We start from the raw sequence: 20,773 nt of genomic DNA on the forward strand, positions 1-20,773 counted from the left end.
CTCAGTGAGTCCCTCTCACTGGAACTAGTCATGGCTAAGAGGACCTGTTTTGCTCTCAGGCTTGCCCTGGCAACAACTGAAAAGCTCTATTATTTGCCTTTCTGGGCACATTCACTGAAGAGGCTCAAGGTTTTGGTGCAATGCAGAAGTCTCCTGCCACTGAGAACAATATTCATCCTCTTCCGTCATTCCACTACAAGGGCACAGTGGAGAAATACTTCTGCAGGAGAGATCACTGGCCTTTGAGACTGTTTCTTCTATATGTGTTGCTGCCTTTCCTTTGTTCATGTTCCTTCCCAGCCCTGGGAAGAAAGAGGAGATAAGAGGATGGGACAGGTGAATGTTGGCAAAATGTGTAAGGACAGGCCTAATGGAAGAGGTGAGACTTAACATGTCCCCTGGGAATAGGATAGGCCTTTTGGTAGAACTGGATAGTCAAGAAGGGGTATATTTCAGATGGAGGGATGGGCATGTTAAGATGGAAAAGCAGAAGTGGGCACGAAGTGTAGAGGGGTGGGCCCAGAGATTGATTCAGCCAGAGGGCATATATCTCCTGGCCATGAGCTGCTGTGACACTGACCTAGAGAGGAAGCAGAAAAGGGGCTCTCTGACCTTGCTCCTTCCTCTAGTACAGAGCATTGCTTCATGTTTGAATGGTCCTTATTTTCCTGCATCCATTCCCAGGTAAGCCTTTCAGAATTGCGTGTATTGAGGTGAGCGAAAGAAAATTAAACAAGCTCCCAAAGTCATGGCAGTCAGGGTTAGTTCCAAGATGGAAACTGAGGGGGAGGGAACTATTTTTGAGTGCTACTTACGTGCGAGGTGTCTAAATACAGGTTGTCATTTGGGGCACCTGGATAGCTGAGTCTTAAGCGATCGACTTCAGCTCAGGTCATGATCTCGTGGTCCGCGGGTTTGAGCCCCATGTCAGGCTCTGTGCTGACAGCTCGGAGCCTGGAGCCTGCTTCAGATTTGGTGACTCCCTCTCTTTCTGCTCCTCTCCCACTTGTTCTCTGTCTCTGTCTCTCAAAAATGAATAAATGTTAAAAAATTTTTAAAAATGCAAGTTGTCATTTAATTGTCAGCTTTCTAGGACAAGTGCTGTCAGCCTTACTTTGTAAATAAGGAACAGAGATTCCGAGGTCCTAGGTAACACTGTAGTAAGCATTAGGATAGGGGTGGGGGTTTCCTAGAAGCATGTCTGCAGCCATGGAATGTCAAAGGAAGAGCAACTCCAAAGACATTACCATATAATAGTCACTTCAGTTTACTGACAGAAGACCTTGGTTCATAAAGAGGCCCAAGGGACCCAGCCTGCGGATGAGAGAGCTGTGGTGTGGGTCAGCTGTCTGAGCTCTACACTGGCCTTGGACAAGGGACTTTTCTAAACCTCAGCTTCCTACACTCAGAGCTTTGAAATCCCCACTAATGTGCAGATACTTTGAGAAGTCTGTAAGAAAAAACTCAATTTAACCTTAAGGCATTTTCCATAATTACCTAATTGTCAATCTCATCATTTGTTTTCCAAATCCTGTGGACCCTGCCTCAGGATATGCTTCATGCCAGCAATCTGGGAAACTCAGGTCTACTCCCCCAGATCCTGGGAAGACCCTCCAACTTCTTGTTAGAAATCAAAGAAGTTGGGACCACCTGGATGACTCAGTTGGTTAAGCATCCAACTTCGACTCAGATCATGATCTTGCAGTCCGTGAGTTCAAGCCCCACATCGGGCTCTGTGCTGACAGCTCAGAACCTGGAACCTGCTTTGAATTCTGTGTCTCCCTCTCTCTCTTCCCTCTCCCCCCACTCATGCTCTGTCTCTCTTTGTCTCTCAAAAACTAATAAACTTAAAAAAAAAATCAAACAACTTGACTCACTCCCTTACAGTTCTCCCACCACTGGAGCAAGAAAAAGGGAGAGACCTTATCTCCCTGGCTTTGATGTTAATTCTTCCTTCACAATCCACGAAACATGTTGGGCATAGCAACTGGTGAAATGTGGTTTCAGATCTTGGTGCATCACCTGTCAGCTGTTCACCTTAGGTGAGTACTTAACCTGGCAGAGCACAAACTGCATATCTGTAAAATTGAGCAATGGTGCCTTGCAAGGCTGCTCTGCTCTGCTAGGCAGTGCACCTAGCAGGAAGGGAACTGCTATTCTTTCCCTGGAGGGAATAGGCTTAGTTTTCTAAAAATGACTTCAAGCTTATTTCAAGTTGTTTACCTTGTTGGTAAGGGTTAATGGGTCTTTCTTTGCTGATTATCAAAATGCAGAGCCTAGGCTTCAGGGAGAAACTGGGGCGGCTATGTGGAGAAATGCCAGCCTTGTACCAGGCACACCCCAGTTTGTAAGCCTTGCTTTCAAAGACTTCTGCAGTCTAGAACTTGCCCTAGAAACTAAAAATAGTTTTGTACTAAAACTAGGAGTGTGTGATTGACAGCAGATGAAATTTTGAAATTGAGATTGTTTTGGGAAACCTGGCATTATTGACCTCTGTACCCACAAGCTCCTCTGTCCTAAAGCAAAACCCCTCTTGTTCCCCCACCCAAGCCTCTTGTCAGCAGAAATTACTCCAGAGTTTGGCTCCTTCTATTTCCCAGCTTTCTTCTTTGAGCTACTTTGAGCTGAATTATACCAATTGTGTGTCCCTTCCCCATGACCACTGGGTACAGTTGCAGTCTTACTGCTGGAAAACTCTTTTGTCTAATGTTTGCAAAGTTCTTAAAGGGGTTTCTAAAGGAGTCACTGAGAAAGAAGACTGTCTTTCTGCCAGTTCCTTACAAGAGGGAAGAATTTCCCTGTTGTTTTGGGATTATGGATTACAAGAAGATACAAAGGAGTAGAGGAGGAAGAATGGGCTGGGATATCAGTGCCATATGTGTAAAATGGGAGCACCAGTACCTCACAGGGCCATGATGCAATTTGATGGGATGGGGTCAGGCCTTCATGGTAGCCCACCTTCAAAGAGCAGGGGCCACCTCTGTTAGGCTGCCCAGGAGCACCTCCTGGCCTGCAGCTGTGCAACAAATGTTGCTGGTACCATGTCCATATACTCACCCATTGCCACTCATCCACACACTCAGTGTTAGCTTGTAGAACATGCTTTTAAAGGCTCCAAAGACTGCAAAGCTCCAAGTCTGACAACTAATACAGGGCTAACTGTGGACACTAATTTTCTTTTATTGCCTTTCTTAATCTTCAGAGGGATGGGCACACACAGGCTTGGAGCCAAACTGCCTGGGTTTAAATCCTGACTCACCACTTCCTAGCTTATGTGACCACGACCTAGTTACTTGATTTCTCTGTGCCCCATTTTCATCTTCTGTAAAATGAGGATATAGTACCTACCTCATATGGCTGTCATGAGACTCGTGTAAGGTATAGGTTCAATAAATATTATTGTCATTTCTCTAATTTTATGAAAGAAGAAAAGAAGACTCAGAGATTGACACTATTACCATAGCTATTCGTGGCAGAACTAACTAGGACATGTGTCTGATTCAGTTATAGTCCTCCCTAGTATGCCAGCTCTTTCATGGTCAAAGAAATGAATCCCAACTGGTAGGAGATCAAAAACCATATAGAGTAACACTGGGAAGTGTGTGTGTGACAGCAGGTGGGTAAGAGTGCTCCGGGGGTGCAATTTGGTTCAGTGATACACAGCCTTGGATTTCCAGGAAATAACTCCCAGGTTCCCTGGATAACCTGCATTGATCAAGGCCCTTTGCAATGAAATGACAACTATTTTGGGTTCCTTACTGCCCCCTGGTGGTAACAGATCACATGGGGCTCTTTCCCTAACAAATGAAAGCAGGAGGCTATTTTGAAATTGGCTTTCCAGATTAATGAAGAATTTTGAACTTTTTGTTTCTCTGTTTTAGCCTTCCTGGCACCTTTGGCCCAACAGCATAAATTAGTTCCTGTTTTTTTCCCTTTATGAATTAATGAATAGTTTACTAACTGCTTGACCCCAGCAAGCTACCAGCCTTTTAGGGATCTCCCCATCTGTAAAACCAGCATCTCAGTCTCACTCAGACACCCCATGATCAATTCCATTCTGTTCGTTTTTATTTTCAGCAAACCACAAGGTGGCAGTACAAGAGTGGGTTCCCCTGTTTTCTCCCCAAGTGGTGGGAGAAAGAGGAATTGTTGTGCATGCAGCATAGAGCTAAAAGTTAGTCTTCTACCCCAGGTCATGGCTACCCAGGACATGGTTAGGCTCAACACTCAGGCATGAGTCCTCAGTGTGATTTGCCTCTGTCTGTGTGTGCCTTCTCTTTCTTTTATGGCAAATAGAGACAAAATTTGCTCAGACTTCCTTAAAGGGCACCCTGAGGATTCACAGTAGCTAGTGAGTAGGGATAAGATTTTTTAAATAATTAAGTTAAATTTGGGGAGGGGGAAAGTTATTATGGATTCACATACAAGTTATAAGAAATAATACAGAGGGCTTCCATGTACTTTTCACCCAATTTCCCCCGATGACAGCATCTTGTAAAACTAAAGCACAATATCACAACCAGGGTGTTGACGTTGATACCATCAAGACATGTAGTACTTCCATTACTACAGGGATCTCTCCTGTTGCTTTTTTTATAGCCATACCATGCCCCCTCTTTAACCAATGACAGCTACTAATCTGTTCTCCATCTCTATAATTTTGTCATTTCAAGAATATTATAATGCTCACTTCGGCAGCACATATACTAAAATTGGAGTGATCAGAGATTAGCCTGTGCAAAAATGATACATAAATTCCTGAAGTGCTCCATATTTTTTAAAAAAGAATATTATATATGTTGCCATTTGTAACAACATGGATGGAGCTAGAGAGTATTATGCCAAGTGAAATAAGTCAGTAAAAGAAAGACAAATATCATATGATTTCATTCATATGTGGAATTTAAGAAACAAAAGCAACAAAGAGAAAGGGGGGGGGGCAAACCAAGAAACAGACTGTTAACTATAGAGGACAAACTGATGGTTACCAGAGGGGAGTTGGGGGGGGGGATGTGTTAAATAGGAGATGGGGATTAAGGAGTGCACTCATGATAAGCACTAGGGGTTGTAAGGAAGTGTTGAATCACTCACTATATTGTATACCTGAAACTAATATTACACTGTATGTTAATTAACTGGAATTTAAATAAAAACTTAAAAAATTAAAGAATATTATATAAATAGATTCATACAGTATGTAACACTTAGGTTTGGATTTTTTTCTCTTAGCATAATTCTCTGCAGATTCATCCAAGCTGTGTATATATCAATGGCTGTTGTTCCATTGGATGGATGTACCAGTTTGTGTAACTATTTACTTGTTGAAGGACATCTGGGCCATTTCTAGTTTTGATCTATTATGAATATTAAGCTATTCTGAATTTGAGCTATTATGAATAAAGTTGCTATGGGCATGCATTACAGGTTTTTGTATAAAGGTAAGTTTTAATTTCTCTGGGATAAAGGCCCAGAAGTGCAATTGCTGGATTGTATGGTAGTTTGTGTTTTTTGATGAATGGTTCCATTTCATCTAAGTTGTCAAATTTATATATATAGAATTATTTGTAGTATTCTTATCCTTTTGATACTGGCAGGGTCTCCTGTTTCATTTCTGATGTCAGTAATTTGTACCTTCTTTTTTCTTTGTCAGTCTGGCTAGAGCTTGGTCAATTTTACTGACTTTTTAAAGGACTAGCTCTTTCACTTTATTGATTTTTCTCTATTGTTTTTGTTTTCCACTTCATTGATTTCTGCTGTTTATTATTTATTTCCTTCTATCTTAGACTTATTATTATTATTATATTTATTATATTTATATATATTATTTATATTTATTATTATTATTATTATTATTATTATTATTTATTTCCTTCTGTTTTACACTTATTTTGCTCTTCTTGAACTAAGTTCTTGAGATGGAATTTAGGTTATAGATTGAGACTTATTTTTTCCCTAATGTGTGCATTTAGTGCTATAAATTTCCCTCTGAGCATGGCTTTAGCTGTGTCCCACCATTTTCTATATGTTGCATTTTCATTTTCATTTAGTTATTTTTTTTACATCTTCCTTGAAACTTATTCTTTGACCATGGATTATTTAGACATGTGTTCATTTGTTTCTAAGTCTTTGGATTGTTGTGTTCTATTACTGATGTCTGGTTTGATTTTGTTATGGTCAGACAACATATTCTATATGATTTCAGTTTTTTTTTAATGTGCTGAGGTTTGTTCTATAGCCAGAATGTGATCTAACTTGATGTATGTTTTGTACACTCTAGAAAAGAACTGCTGTTGTTGGGAAAAGTATTCTATAAATTTTTATCAGATTCTACTGGTTGATGGCATTGTAGAGCTTTTTGCTATCCTTGCTGATTTTCCATCTAGTTGTTCTATCAGTTGTTGACAGAGGGTTGAACTTTTCTACTATATTGCATATCTGTATATTTCTCCCTTCAGTTGTGTCAGTATTTGCTTCACATATTGTTCATTTGTGCATATACATTTAGGACTGCTATGTCTTCTTTTGGGATTGGCTCTTTAATCATTATGTAATGTCTCTTTCTATCTCTGGTCATTTTCTTTTTTCTGAAGTCTAGTTTTTTTTGTTATAAAATAGTCTTTCTTGCTTTCTTCTTACCAGTGTTAGCATGATGTATCTTTTTCCATTTGTCTATTTTCAACCTATCTTACAGGTGTATTTGGAGAAAATTTCTTGCAGACAGGAGGCATATGTATCATGCTTTTTAATCCACTCTGTCAATCTCTGTCTTTTTATTTCTATAATTAGATGATTTACATTTAATGTAAATATTGATATAGTAGGGGTAAGTCTTCCATCATTAAATTTTCTGTTTGTCCTCCCCCTTTTCTCTATTTTCTTTTTCCACTCTTTCTATGAGTTACTTGGGCATTTGGGGGTTTAATTTTTTATATACTTTATCTTTTTTAGCAATTTTAGGTTTATATAAAAACTGAACAGAAAGTACAGAGAGCTCACATATTTTTTCTTACCATCACTCACTGATTGTTTCTCTAGTTATTAACATCTTAATTGATGTGGTACATTTGTTACATTGATGCACCGATAGTAACACATTATTATTAACTAAATTCTATATGTAATTAGGCTTCACTCCATGTATTGTACAGTTTTGGGGCATTTTGAAACTTGCATAATATCATCTACTCACTATTACAATATTATACAACATAGTTTCACTGCCTGAAAAATCCCCTGTGCTCCACTTCCCTCCTACAACTGCTAACAACTACTGATCTTTTCATGTCTCTATAGCTTTGCTTTTTCCGGAATATTCCATAGTTGGAATCGTTTTATAACTGGCTTCTTTCACTTACCAATATACATTTTTGTTTCCTCCATATCTTTTGTGACTTGATAGCTCATATCTTTTTATCACTGAATAATATTCCTTTATCTTGATAAACTACATATGGTTTATCCATCTACCAATTGTATAACATCTTGGCTTTCGGGTTTGGGAAATTTTGAATAAAGCCCCTTATAAACATTCACCTGCAGCTTTTTTTGGATATAACTTTTCAGATTGTTTGGATAAATACCACTGAGTGTAATTACCAGATTGTAAGATAAGAGTCTGTTTAGTTTTGCAGGAAACTGCCAAACTGTCTTCCAAAAGTAGCTGTACTATTTTGCGTCCCATTCAGGAATGAATGAGAGTTCCTGTTTTTCCACACCCTTGTCAACATTGGTGTTGTCAGTGTTTTGGATTTTAGTCATTCTGATAGATGTGTAGTGATATCGCATAGTTGTCATAAGTTGCAACTCTCTAATGACATATGTTGAGCATCTTTTCATCACTTATCATCTGTATATCTTCTTGGTGAGGTATCCTTCAGATCTTTGTTCTACTTTTTAATCAGATTATTTGTTTTCTTATTGTTGATATCTCAGTGCTTTTTGTATATTTTGAATTTTAAGTCCTTTACCAAGTATGTGTTTTGCAAATATTTTCTACCAGTCTATAGCTTGCTGTCTTATTCTCTTAATAGCGTTTTTTACAGAGCAGAAGTTTTTCAATTTAATGAAATCCAGCTCATCAGTTTCTTCTTTCCTTGATTGTGCTTTAAATGTCATACCTAAAAACTCATTGCCAAACCCAGGGTGACCTAGATTTTCTCCTATGTTATCTTGTAGAAGTTTTATAATTTTGTATTTTACACTTGAGTCTATGACCCATTTTTAGTTAGTTTTTTTTTTTTTGTCAAAGATGGGAAGCCAGTGGCTAGATTAATTTTTTTGTGTGTATGAATGTCCAGTTATTCTAGAACTATTTCTACAACTATAGTCTATGGTGTTGACTTTTGCTCCTCTGTCAAAGATCAGGTGACTATATTTATGTGCGTTTATTTCTAGGCTGTCTATTCTGTTCCATTGATCTATTTCTTTCTTTTTTTTTTAACAAATACCATAGTGTTTTAATTATTGTAGCTTTGACGTAAATTAATACCATAGATAAATACCTTAACTATATGGTCTTGAAAAGTAGCTATAATTTGAATAATAGCTATATGGTCTTAAAGTCGGGTAGTTTTGGGTCTCTGAATTTATTCCTCTTTAACATTGTGCTGGCTAATCCAGGTCTTTTGTCTTTCCATATGAACTTTAGACCCAGTTTATATACCTTTCCACATAAACTTTAGAATCAGAAACAATTTAGAATCAGAACACAAAGTAGCCTACTGGGATTTTTATTGGAATGGCATAGCATATATATATCAAGTTGGGAAGAACTTAATCTTAACAATACTGAGTTTTAATATTCATGAATATGGACTATCTTTTCATTTATTTAGCTTTTCTTTGATTTCTTTTATCAGAGCATTGTAGTTTCCCTCATTTAGATCTTGTACCTATTTTGTTAGATTTATACCTAAATTACATATAAATTTAGATAATTAATTAGGTAGTAATGTAAGTGGTGTTCCTATTTTTTTTTTAATTTTAGAGATAAGAGTGTGTGTGTGAGTGGGGGAGAGGGGCAGAAGGAGATAGAGAATCTCAAGCAGGCTCCATGTTCAGCAGGGAACCTGATGCAGGGCCCCATCCCATGACCAAAATCAAGAATCAGATGCTCAACCGACTGAGCCACCCAGGAGCCCCTGGTGGTTGTATTTTTAATAAAAATGCCAATTGCTTATTGCTGGTATATAGGAAAGCAATTGATGTTTACATATTACTTTGTATCCTGAAACTTGATATAATCATTTATTAGGTCTAGGAGATGATGATGATGATGATGATGATGATGATGATGATGATGATATTGATTACTGATTCTTTGGGATTTTTCTGTATACACAATTACATCATCTATTGGCAAAGACAGTTTTATTTCTCCCTTCCCAGTGTGCATACATTTATTTCCTTTTCTCATCTTATTGCATTAACTAGGACCTCTAGTACAATGTTGAATAGAAATGGTGAGAAGGAACATCCATGGCATTCCAATTCCTTAGCAGGGAAGCATTGTCTCTATGATGTTAGCTATAGGTTTTTACATGTTCTTTATCAAGTTGAGGAAGATCTCCTATAATCCCATTTTTGAGAGTTATTTTTTTACCATGAATTGTATTAGATTTTATCAAATGCTTTTTCTTAAACATTAATATGGTCTAATTATCTTTTTTCTTTAGTCTTTTTATACAATGGATTGCATTTAGAATGTTGAACCAGCCATGCATAACTAGATCTCACTTGGTGTGTCAATTACTAATAGAGGGGTGTTGAAATCTCCAACTATATAATAATGGATTTTTCTATTTCTCCTTGTCCTTCTATCAGTTTTTGCCTCAGACATTTTTATTCTGCTTTTAGATGCATTTAATTCTTTTAGTACGTTGTTGGATTTAAGTTAATATTTTGTTGAAGATTTTTGTATCCATGTTCATGAAATATATTGGTCTATGATTTTCTTTTCTTATAATATTATTTTGTCTGGTTTTAGTATTAGGTTAAGGCTGGTATAATCTGGTCAGAACAGAAATAAACAATATAGAATCTAAAAAACCTATAGAGCAGATCAATGAAACCAAGAGTTGGTTTTTTGAAAAAATAAACAAATTGATAAACCTCTAGCCAGGCTTCTCAAAAAGAAAAGGAAGATGACCCAAATAGATAAAATCATGAATGACAATGGAATTATTACAATCAACCCATCAGAAATACAAGCAATTATCAGGGAATACTATGAAAAATTATATGCCAACAAACTGGACAACCTGGAAGAAATGGACAAATTCCTAAGCACCCACACACTTCCAAAATTCAAACAGGAAGAAATAGAAAACTTGAACAGACCCATAACCAGGAAGAAATTGAATCAGTTATCAAAAATTGCCCAACAAATAAGAGTCCAGGACCAGATGGCTTCCCTGGGGAATTCTATCAGACATTTAAAGCAGAGATAATACCTGTCCTTCTCAAGCTGTTCCAAAAAATAGAAAGGGAAGGAAAACTTCTAGGCTCATTCTATGAAGCCAGCATTACTTTGATTCCCAAACCAGAGACCCAGCAAAAAGAGAGAACTACAGGCCAATATCCCTGATGAATATGGATGCAAAAATTCTCAACAAGATACTAGCAAATCGAATTCAACAGCATATAAAAAGCATTATTCACCATGATCAAGTGGGATTCATTCCTGGGCTGCAGGGCTGGTTCAACATTCGAAAATCAATCAATGTGATACATCACATTAATAAAAGAAAAGATAAGAACCATATGATCCTGTCAATCAAGGCAGAAAAAGCATTTGACAAAATTCAGCATCCTTTCTTAATAAAACCCCCCGAGAAAGTCGAGATAGAAGGAACATGCTTAAACATCATAAAAGCCATTTTTGAAAAGCCCACAGCTAATATCATCCTCAATGGGGAAAAACTGAGAGGTTTCCCCCTGAGATCAGGAATATGACAGGGATGTCCTCTCTCACCGCTGTTGTTTCACATAGTGTTGGAAGTTCTAGCATCAGCAATCAGACAACAAAAGGAAATCAAAGGCATCAAAATTGGCAAAGATGAAGTCAAGCTTTCACTTTTTGCAGATGACATGATATTATACATGGAAAACCCAATAGACTCTACCAAAAGTCTGCTAGAACTGATACATGAATTCAGCAGTTGCAGGATACAAAATTAATGTACAGAAATCAGTTGCATTCTTATACACTAATAACGAAGCAACAGAAAGACAAATAAAGAAACTGATCCCATTCATAATTGCACCAAGAATCATAAAATACCTAGGAATAAACCTAACCAAAGATGTAAAAGATCTGTATGCTGAAAACTATAGAAAGCTTATTGAAGGAAATTGAAGAAGATACAAAGAAATGGAACGACATTCCCTGCTCATGGATTGGAAGAATAAATATTGTCAAAATGTCAATACTACCCAAAGCAATCTACACATTCAATGCAATCCCAATCAAAATTGCACCAGCATTCTTCTCAAAGCTGGAACAAGGCTGGTATAATCTAATAAACTAGGAAGTATTCTCTCTGCTTCTATTTTATGGAAGAGATTGTAGAGAATTATTTCATAACTGTTTGGTATTGTTTTAATTTCTTTAATAAATATAAATCTGTTCAGGTTATTCATTCTTTTTCACCCTGTTTGATAGTGTTTTGTGATGCACAAAAGTTTTAAGTTTTGATAGAAGTTCAACTTATTTTTTCTTTTGTTACCTGTGTGTTAGTGTCACATCTAAGAAATTATTGCCAAATCCATTGTCATGCAGCTTTCCTCCTATGTTTTCTTCTAAAAGTTTTATAGTTTTTTAGCTCCTACACTTAGGCCTTTGAGCTATTTTGAGTAATTTTGTAAGGTGGATATCCAGTTTCCCGAAACCCTTCATTGAAAAGACTCCTTTCTTGGCACCTTTGTCAAAAATCATTTGATCATTTATGTAAGAGTTTATCTCTGGGCTCCCATTTCTGTTTCATTGTTGTATATGTCTGTCTTTATGCCAGAACTATACTGTTGGTTACTGTAGCTTTGTAGTAACTTTTGAAATCAGGAAGTATGAGACCTCCAACTTTGTACTTTTTTCTCCAAGATTGTTTTGGCTATTTGGAATCCCTTGGTATTTCATAGGAATTTTAGGATATGTTTTTGTATTTCTTCAAAAAGAAGTCATTGGACTTTGATAGGAATTGCATTGAATCTGAAAATCATTTTAGGTAGTATTGTCATCTTAGCAATATTAAGTCTTCTGGTCTGTGAACATGGGATGTCATTTATTGGCATCTTCTTTAATTTCTTTCAGCAATGTTACATAGTTTTCAGTCTTTCACCCCCTTGGTCAAATTATTCCTGCTGTTGTAAATAGAATTGTTTCCTTAGTTTCATTTTGGATTTTTCATTATTAGTGCATAGAAATGCAACTGAATTTTGTGTGGTAATTTTGTGTCCCACAAAATTGATTTAGTTTTTGCTTAATTGCTTGTTTATTAGCTTTACCAGTTTGTGTGTGTGTGTGTGTGTGTGTGTGTGTGTGTGTGTGCGCGCGTGCGCGCATGGGTGTTTGGAATACAAGGTCATGTCATGTGCAAACAAAGATAATTTTATTTCTCCCTTTTCAATATTAATGCCTTCTATTTTTTCTTCTTGCTTATTTGCTCTTGTGAGGACTTCCAGTACTATGTTGAATAGAAGTGGAGAAAGTGGGAATCCAGATTTTGTTCTCATCTTGGGGGAAATACTTGTAATCTTTGACCACTGAGTATGATGTTAGGTGTGGAATTTCCATACCATATTGAGGAAGTTTCCTTCTAGTCCTGGTTTACTGAGTTTGTTCTATTTTTAGTGAAGAAAGGGTGTTAAATTTTGTCAAATATTTTCCTGCATTAGTTGAGATGATCATATATTCCACCCCCACGCCCCCAACCCCCGCCTTCATTCTAGTAATTGATTTTACTGCGTCAGTTTTCCTATGTTGAACCTTATCACATTCTGGAGATAAATCTCATTTGGTCATGATACATAATCCTTTTAATATGCTGCTGAATTCAGTTGGCTAATATTTTATTGAAGGTTTCTACAACAATATTTATGAGAAATATTGGTTGGTAGTTTTCTTGTATTGTCTGTCTGGTTTGGGTGTCAAGGTATTACTGGCTTCATAGAATGAGTTAGGAAGTGTTTCTTCCTCTGCAGTATTTTGAAAAGTTTGAAAATAATTTGTGTTAATTCTTTAAATGTTTGGTACTATTTAACAGTAAAGTCATTTGGCTCTAGGCTTTTTCTTTTCTTTTTTTCTTTTTTTTGGGGGGGGGGCTAGGGGGAGGTTTGGCCACTGTTTTAATCTATTTACAAGTTATAGGTCTATTCAGATTTTTTATCTCTTCATGATTCAGTTTTGGTGTATTGTGTGTTTCTAGGAATTTGTCCACTTCGTTTAGGTTAGCCAATGTGTTGGCATATAAATGTTCATAGCATTATTATTCCTGTAACATCAGTAGTATTGTCCTTTTTTTATATCTGATTTTAATAATGTGAGTTTTCTTTCCTCTGCCAGTTTTAGGTTTAATTTGCTTTTCTTTTTCTTAAGGCATAAGCTTAGGTTATTGATTTAAGACCTTCTTTTATCCATGTGTGCATTTATAGCTGTAAATTCCCTTCTTACCATTGCTTTCACTATATCTCATAGATTTTGGTATTTTGTGTTTTCACTTTCATTTGTCTCAATGTACGGATCTTCCTCAACTTATAGTAGGGTTATATCCCAGTAAACACATTGTAAGTTGAAAGTATCATAATTCAAATGGGAGAAGATATTTGTAAGTCACATATTTTATAAAAGATTAGTATCCAAAATATGTAAAGAAGTTATAAAATTCAACTACAAAAAAGCAAATAATCCATTTGAAAAATGGGCAGAGGACATGAACAGACATTTTTCCAAAGGAGACATACAGATGGCCAACAGACACAGGAAAAGATGCTAAACATCACTTATCATCAGGGAAATACAAATCAAAACTACAGTGATATATCACCTCACATCTGTTAGAATGGCTAAAATCAACAACACAAGAAACAACAGGTATTGGTGAGGATGTGGAGAATGGAGAACCCTCTTGTACTGTTGGTGGGAATGCAAACTGGTGCAGCCACTGTGGAAAACAGTAGGGGGTGTTCTTCAAAAAGTTAAAAATAGAACTACCTTGTGATCCAGGAATCACACTACTGGGTGTTTACCTAAAGGTTACAAGAACACTAATCTAAAGGGATACATACACCTTACATTTATGGCACTATTATAGCCAAGATATGGAAGCAACCCAAGTGTCCATCGATTGTTGAATGGATAAAGATGGTGTGGTGTGTGTATGTATATGTATAAGTATATGTATATGTATATGTATATTATATATAAATATATCTCGATATATCTACATAGAGATAGATGTAATATTATTCAACTATAAAAAAGAATGGAATATTGCCATTTGCAGCAATATGATAAGGCTAGAGAGTGTAATGCTAATTGAAATAAGTCAGAGAAAGACAAATACCATATGATTTCACTCACATGTGGAATTTGAGAAAGAAAACAAGCAAAGGGAAAAGAATAAGAAGGAGAGAGAGACAAATCAAGAAATAAACACTTAATTATAGAGAACAGTTATTGGTTACCAGAGGGGAGGGTGGTGGGGGAATGGGTTAAATAGGTGATGGGGATTAAGGAGTGCACTTGTTGTAATGACCACAGGGTGATGTATGGAAGTGTTGAATTGTACACCTGAAACTAATATAACATTATGTTAACTAACTGGAATTAAAATAAGAACTTTCAAAAATAAAAAAGTAAAAGTATCATAATTCAAAAATGCATTTAATACACCTAACCTTCTGAATATCATATTTAAGCCATAATAGTCTAGCCTACTTTAACCATGCTCAGAAAACTTACATTAGTGTACATTTAGGCAAAATCGTCTGACACAAAGCCCTTTTTATAATAAAGTGTCAAATATCTCATGTAATTTATTGACTAATGTACTAAAAATGAAAAACAGAATGGTTGTAAATGTATTTCCATTACCCTCATGATCACATGGCTGCCACTCCCCAGCATCACAAGAGTATTAATAGTATCACATATCACTAGCTCAGGAAAAGATCAAAATTCAAATTTAAAGTAGGATTTCTACGGAATGCATATCACTTTTGCACCAATGTACATCTGAAATATCGTAAGTTGAACCATCATAAGTAAGGACTGTCTGTATCTTCTAATTTCCCTTTTGATTTCTTCTTCCATCCTTTGGTTGTTTAAGAATGTGTGGTTTAATTCCCTGTATTTGTATTTTTTTTTCTGTTATTGATTTTTATCCACTGTGATAGCTAAAAATATTTTTTTATGATTGCAGTCTTTTAAAATTTATTGAGACTCATTTTGTGTCCTAACGTATGGTTTGTCTTGGAGAATGTTCTATGTGAATTTGAGATAATGTGTATTATGCTGTTCTTGGGTGTTCAGTATATTTCTGTTAGGTCTAATTGGCTTATGGTTTTGTTCAAGTCCTATATTTCCTTATTGATCTTCCATTGTCTGTTCTACCATATTAATAGTGATGTTTGGAAGTCTTAATTATTAATGTAGAGATGTCTGTTTCTCCCTTCAATTCTGTAATGTTTGCTTTATATATTTTGGGCTCTGATGTTTGATGCTTATATATTAAAATTGTTATATCTTCTTGGTGGGTTGATCCTTTTATCAATCTGTAATGTTTTTGTAATAGTTTTTGACTTAAAGTCTATTTTACTTGAATTAGTAGAGCCACCTTAGCTCTCTTTTGGTTAGTATTTGTGTGGAGTATATTTTTTCATCGTTTCAATTTCACCCTATTTGTGGCTTTCAATCTAAAGTGAGTCTCTTGTACATGAATAGACACTTTTCCAAAGAAGACATCCAGATGGCCGACAGACACATGAAAAGATGCTCAATGTTACTCATCATCAGGGAAATACAAATCAAAACCACACTGAGATACCACCTCACACTGGGCAGAGTGGCTAAAATTAACAACAGATGCTGGTGAGGATGTGGAGAAATGGGAACACTCTTTCCCTGTTGGTGGGAATGCAAACTGGTGCAGCCACTGTGGAAAACAGTGTGGAGGTTCCTCAAAAAATTAAAAATAGAACTACCATACACCCCAGCAATAGAACTACTAGGAATTTATCAAAAGGATACAGGAATGCTGATTCATAGGGGCACATGTACCCCAATGTTTATAGCCGCACTTTCAACAATAGCCAAATTATGGAAAGAGCCTAAATGTCCATCAACTGATGAATGGATAAAGAAGATGTGGTTATATATACAATAGAATACTAGTTGGCAATAAGAAAGAATTAAATCATGACATTTGCAGCAATGTGGATGGAACTAGAAGGTATTATGCTGAGTGAAATAAGTCCAAAATGTACCAAGGAAAGGTACATGTTCTACCAGTAGGAGACAACACAGTATAGCAGTCAAGAACACAGGCTTTATGATATGAACAGCTCAGCATCACTACATAGCTGTGCAGAATTAGACAAATTGCTTACTTGCTCCAACTCTCATTTTCCTCCTTTGAGAAATGAGTTCTGAAGGTGAAATAAGATAGTATTTGTAAAGCACTATACACAGAGCTTGACACACAAAGAACTATCCAGAAGAATATTGAAATTGCCAAGAATTAGGACAAGATTTTCGTTGGAGACAGTTGACAGTGAATTAGAAACCGAAATCTTGAAGGGATGGGGGTGTGTGATCCAGCGGTCAGTATATGGTTGTAGTCAGAGTAGTAATGGACAGCACAGTCCAGACATATGATATTCAAGGTTAGGTGACTTAAGACATTGAGTTACTGCCTTTTCAGGTTTGGAGTTCATCAACTAAGAGACTACAGTTGTGTGCAAGCTATCTTTGGAAGGCCTCCTCTTCCCCAGGGTTTTTGCTGTAGTGAATGCTACAGAGGCGAGTGTGGGCCAAAGTCAGTATATTTGGAAGGTGGCCCTTGAGTGTGGGGAGGCTGGAGATAAGGAGGAAACAGTGATGCAGAGTGCATGTGGTGAAGGTTTGCATGGGAAGCATCTGCTTGGAGCAGGTGTGCTGTCAGAGCAACTTGGGCCTGGGCCGAGATGCCTGGCTGGCTCAGTCAGTTAAGCATCTGACTCTTGATTTCAGCTCAGATCATGATCTTGTGCTTCATGAGTTCAAGCCCCATATCAGGCTCTGCTCTCTCTCTCTCTCTCTCTCTCTCTCTCTGCCCCTCCCCCACTCATGTGCACTTGCTCTCGCGCTCTCTCTTTCTCTCTCAAAATAAATAAATAAACTTAAAAAAAAAGAGAGAGAGCTACCTGGGTCAAAAGGGGTGGGTTGAGGCCAAGGCTGAGCTGGCTGGTCAAAGAAAGTATGCCCTTCTCTGGTCTGTCTGGGTGGCTGGTACATAGGCAGGATTCATGGGAGTCAACAGTGACTGGGGTGCAGACTCGAAGATAGCTTTGTATAGAGAATGGCCAGAGAGAAGGAGAGTTCACTGCCCAGAACAGAGAGGAGATCATTCATGATAGAATGGACTGAGGTAGCAAGTGGTCAAGCCAGACCTCAGGAGGAGAGGGTCTTCCCCTCATCCTCAGTCCTCTTCCTGCTTCTTGCCCTCAGGCCTGCAATCCAAAACCTGCCCCAACTCTCAGAGGCTCCTAACTCTTAAGGCAAAATGCCACTGTTCCAAATCAAGATGATGGTGACTTCACATGCATCATCTCCCACAGGTATTCACATTTTAAAAGAAGACAAACAAAATTAAATTTCTGATGGTGCAACAAAGAAGGTCATGTCCCTTTGGAGCATGAGGGAGCAATTGTCCTGACTTCTCAGGTTGCTCTGCATGGAGCAGCAACTCCTCCATCCATGTTATTTGCCATGGCCCCCAGGTACGGGGTCTTACATAGAGCTGCACGTCCTACCTAAGATTTTTGCTTTTCTGCATTTTAGCTTCTGTTTTATTTTAATTTCTTTTTGGCTTCCCTTTTCAACACAACATTTCATTAGCTAACTGCTCCTTACCCCAAGTAAGTGGTGATGCATCTTTTATTCCCTCTCTACCTCCCACTCTAAGAGTCATTTTCTAGGGTACTGTTAAGAAACTGAGATCTTTCAGGAGCAAGATGCTAGAGCCTTTGTGCTCTCCTGATGGCAGCCTGTTCCCCCTCAGTTAGAATTGCGTCTTACATATCTGTCTTTCCTATAAGATTTGAGTGAGATTTCAGGATTGAACTGACTCAATGAGATTTCAGAAATCTCATTCATCTTTGTATTATCAATGCCTAGAACATAGTAGACAGCTGGTATTTGTTGAAGTGAAATGAGGTAGAAAGAGGCTTATGGGACTTGGAGGTGGGGGATCCCTGTGTTTTCCAAAGAGTCTTCTTTCCTTCTGATCCTAAGCGCATTCAGGTGAGTGAGTACCGCCTGAATACTAAAAGTGCCCTGACGTCTTCAGGGATGCTGCACTCCCTCTTCTTATCTTTGGGATGTTGGTAGGCAGCTGAAATGGTAGGCAGCTATGGTATAATGAAACAAATCTTTTTTCTTATGGAAAAAAAAGTCCAACTCAAGGATATATGGATTTCTCAAATACCTCTTTCTTCCTCTCTCCCTCTGAAAATACTGTATTCTCTTATTTATAACACTTTTCTAAATTTCCTGCATGAGTGTTGACTTAGTTGTTCAGGCCTGGGGAAACCAGAAGCAAGTGCTACTCTCCTGGCTGTGACCCAGTCATAGAGCTGGTGGCAGCACCCATGTGTAACTATGGGTAACAGGGAGTGGGAGAGGCAGAGGCTGCTGTGAAAAGACTGTACATATCTGGGGCTCCCTCTCTGAGGTGTCTGACAGCAGTGGGCAGGTTGGTTTTCTGAAGAGCCTCAGGAAATCAATCTCCTAGGCCAGGGCTAGCAATGGTTCTGCCATTAACCATGTGTCCTTAGGTGAATTTCTTAACATTCTGAGCCTTGGTCTCCTCATCTGTAAAATATGTAATAATAGTATATGTTTCCAGGGTACTCATGAGAATTAATTTATTTAAAGTCCATACAATAATGGATAGCACATAATAAGTGTTCAAAAAATGTTAAGTATCATCACCATCGCCATCATCAGCATCATTATCATTATGTCCTCTTATACTGACATATTACAATGTTATTTTATGTTGTGAAAGCAAAAAATGGTATAGGAATTCTGAAAAGGATGAAATGTTTTCACCAAATAGTTTGGAAAGGCTTTTTGAAGGAGACAGGATATGAGCTGAGCCTGAAGAAATATAAGTAATGGCATATGAATAGACAGAAGAGCATTTAGAGAACTCAGTTTTATTTAGTTTAATGATTAAAAAGCACAGACTCTATAACCAGACTACAATTGTTAGATTACTGGTTTTGCCATTTATTAGCTATATAACATCGTGTAAGTTATTCAACTGCTCTGTGCCTCAGTGGATTCCTTTGTAAAATAGGGATGTTTATAATACCTATCTGAAAGGTAATTGTTATCAAAAGCCCTTAAAGACTCAACAGTGTTAGCTGACATTGTTAACTGTGTACCTAATATGTGGAGTTTGCCATGATTTTTGATACTTTGAAGACTAAAAGGCAGGTTGTATATCTTTTCTGAGCTGTCTGTTGTCTGTTGTCTGTTGGAAGATGCAAACTATTCACAGAGAACAGGTAATCCTAATACAAGCGATATCTCAAAGTGCCCTGACAGGTAGAGGGATTTGAGAAATACCGTTGATGGGCTAGGATGTGTGTTACTATTTTTCCAGGACTAGCCAGAAATGGCTGGGGGCCCTTGAAGCCAAGCCCTGCTGCCTCCCATAGAAGAGCTGATTGCAGACTCTAATTGCAGGCTGAGGATCATCCCCAGGATATGTCTAGACCAGGAAAGTCTGGCCTCTCTAGACCCTCTTCAGTGTCCTCATCACTAATATGAGGACAGAATCCATTATCTTACAGTACTATAGGGAAGAATTAAATGAGGTACCATATTTGAAAGTACAAACTATGTATTAACCAAACTTGGTTGTTATGGTTTTGTTTCTTACTATATTGCTGGATTTGGTATGATGGTACTTTGTTTTAGATTTTGCATTTTTGTTCATATGTGAGATTGATGGGTAACTTTTCATTCTCATTAATGTTTTACATTTTGAAATCAAGGATGTATTTACCCTATAAAATGAATTGACAGGTGTTACCTTTTTTAAAAATTCCAAAAAAGATTGTATAAAATTTTTATTACTTATTCCTTGGATATCTGGTAAAAATTCCTAAAGAAGTTTTTTGTGTGGAAAAAATATTTTAGTACTGATTCAGTGTCTTTAATGGTTATTGAGCTATTCACAATTCTACTTTTTTTTGAGTCGTTTTTGCTAAGTTATTTTTTTTTCTATGTGGTTATATAGTTATAAAGCATTGTTTGTTGAAAAGACTGTCCTTTTCCCAATGAATTACCCTGGCATCAACAAAACAGTGTATTTGTGGGTCCACATTGTTTAATTCCTTGTCTCTATTTGGTCTCATCAATCTAGTATTCTTACCCAATATCACATTGTCTTGCTTACTGTAGCTTTACTCTTGAAAGTCTAGAAGTCAGGCTATATAGTACCCCAGTTTTGTCTTTTTCTTTCAAGATTGTTTTAGCTACTCTAGAAAATTATGTATCTGTGTTAAT

At 37.2% G+C, this 20,773-nt stretch overlaps 1 protein-coding gene across 1 annotated transcript in view; it reads left to right on the forward strand.

Moving 5' to 3' along the window:
• The window catches only part of LOC122225973, a 249,376-nt gene that overhangs the window by 8,178 nt on the left and 220,425 nt on the right, over positions 1-20,773 (forward strand). Inside the window, exon 3 of the mRNA XM_042948654.1 lies at positions 60-135. Coding sequence (XP_042804588.1) covers positions 60-135 — 76 coding nt within the window. The remainder of the gene's footprint in view (positions 1-59; positions 136-20,773) is intronic.

The sequence above is a fragment of the Panthera leo genome, chromosome C1, assembly GCF_018350215.1.
Source record: "Panthera leo isolate Ple1 chromosome C1, P.leo_Ple1_pat1.1, whole genome shotgun sequence".
NCBI classification, from domain to species: Eukaryota; Metazoa; Chordata; class Mammalia; order Carnivora; family Felidae; genus Panthera; species Panthera leo.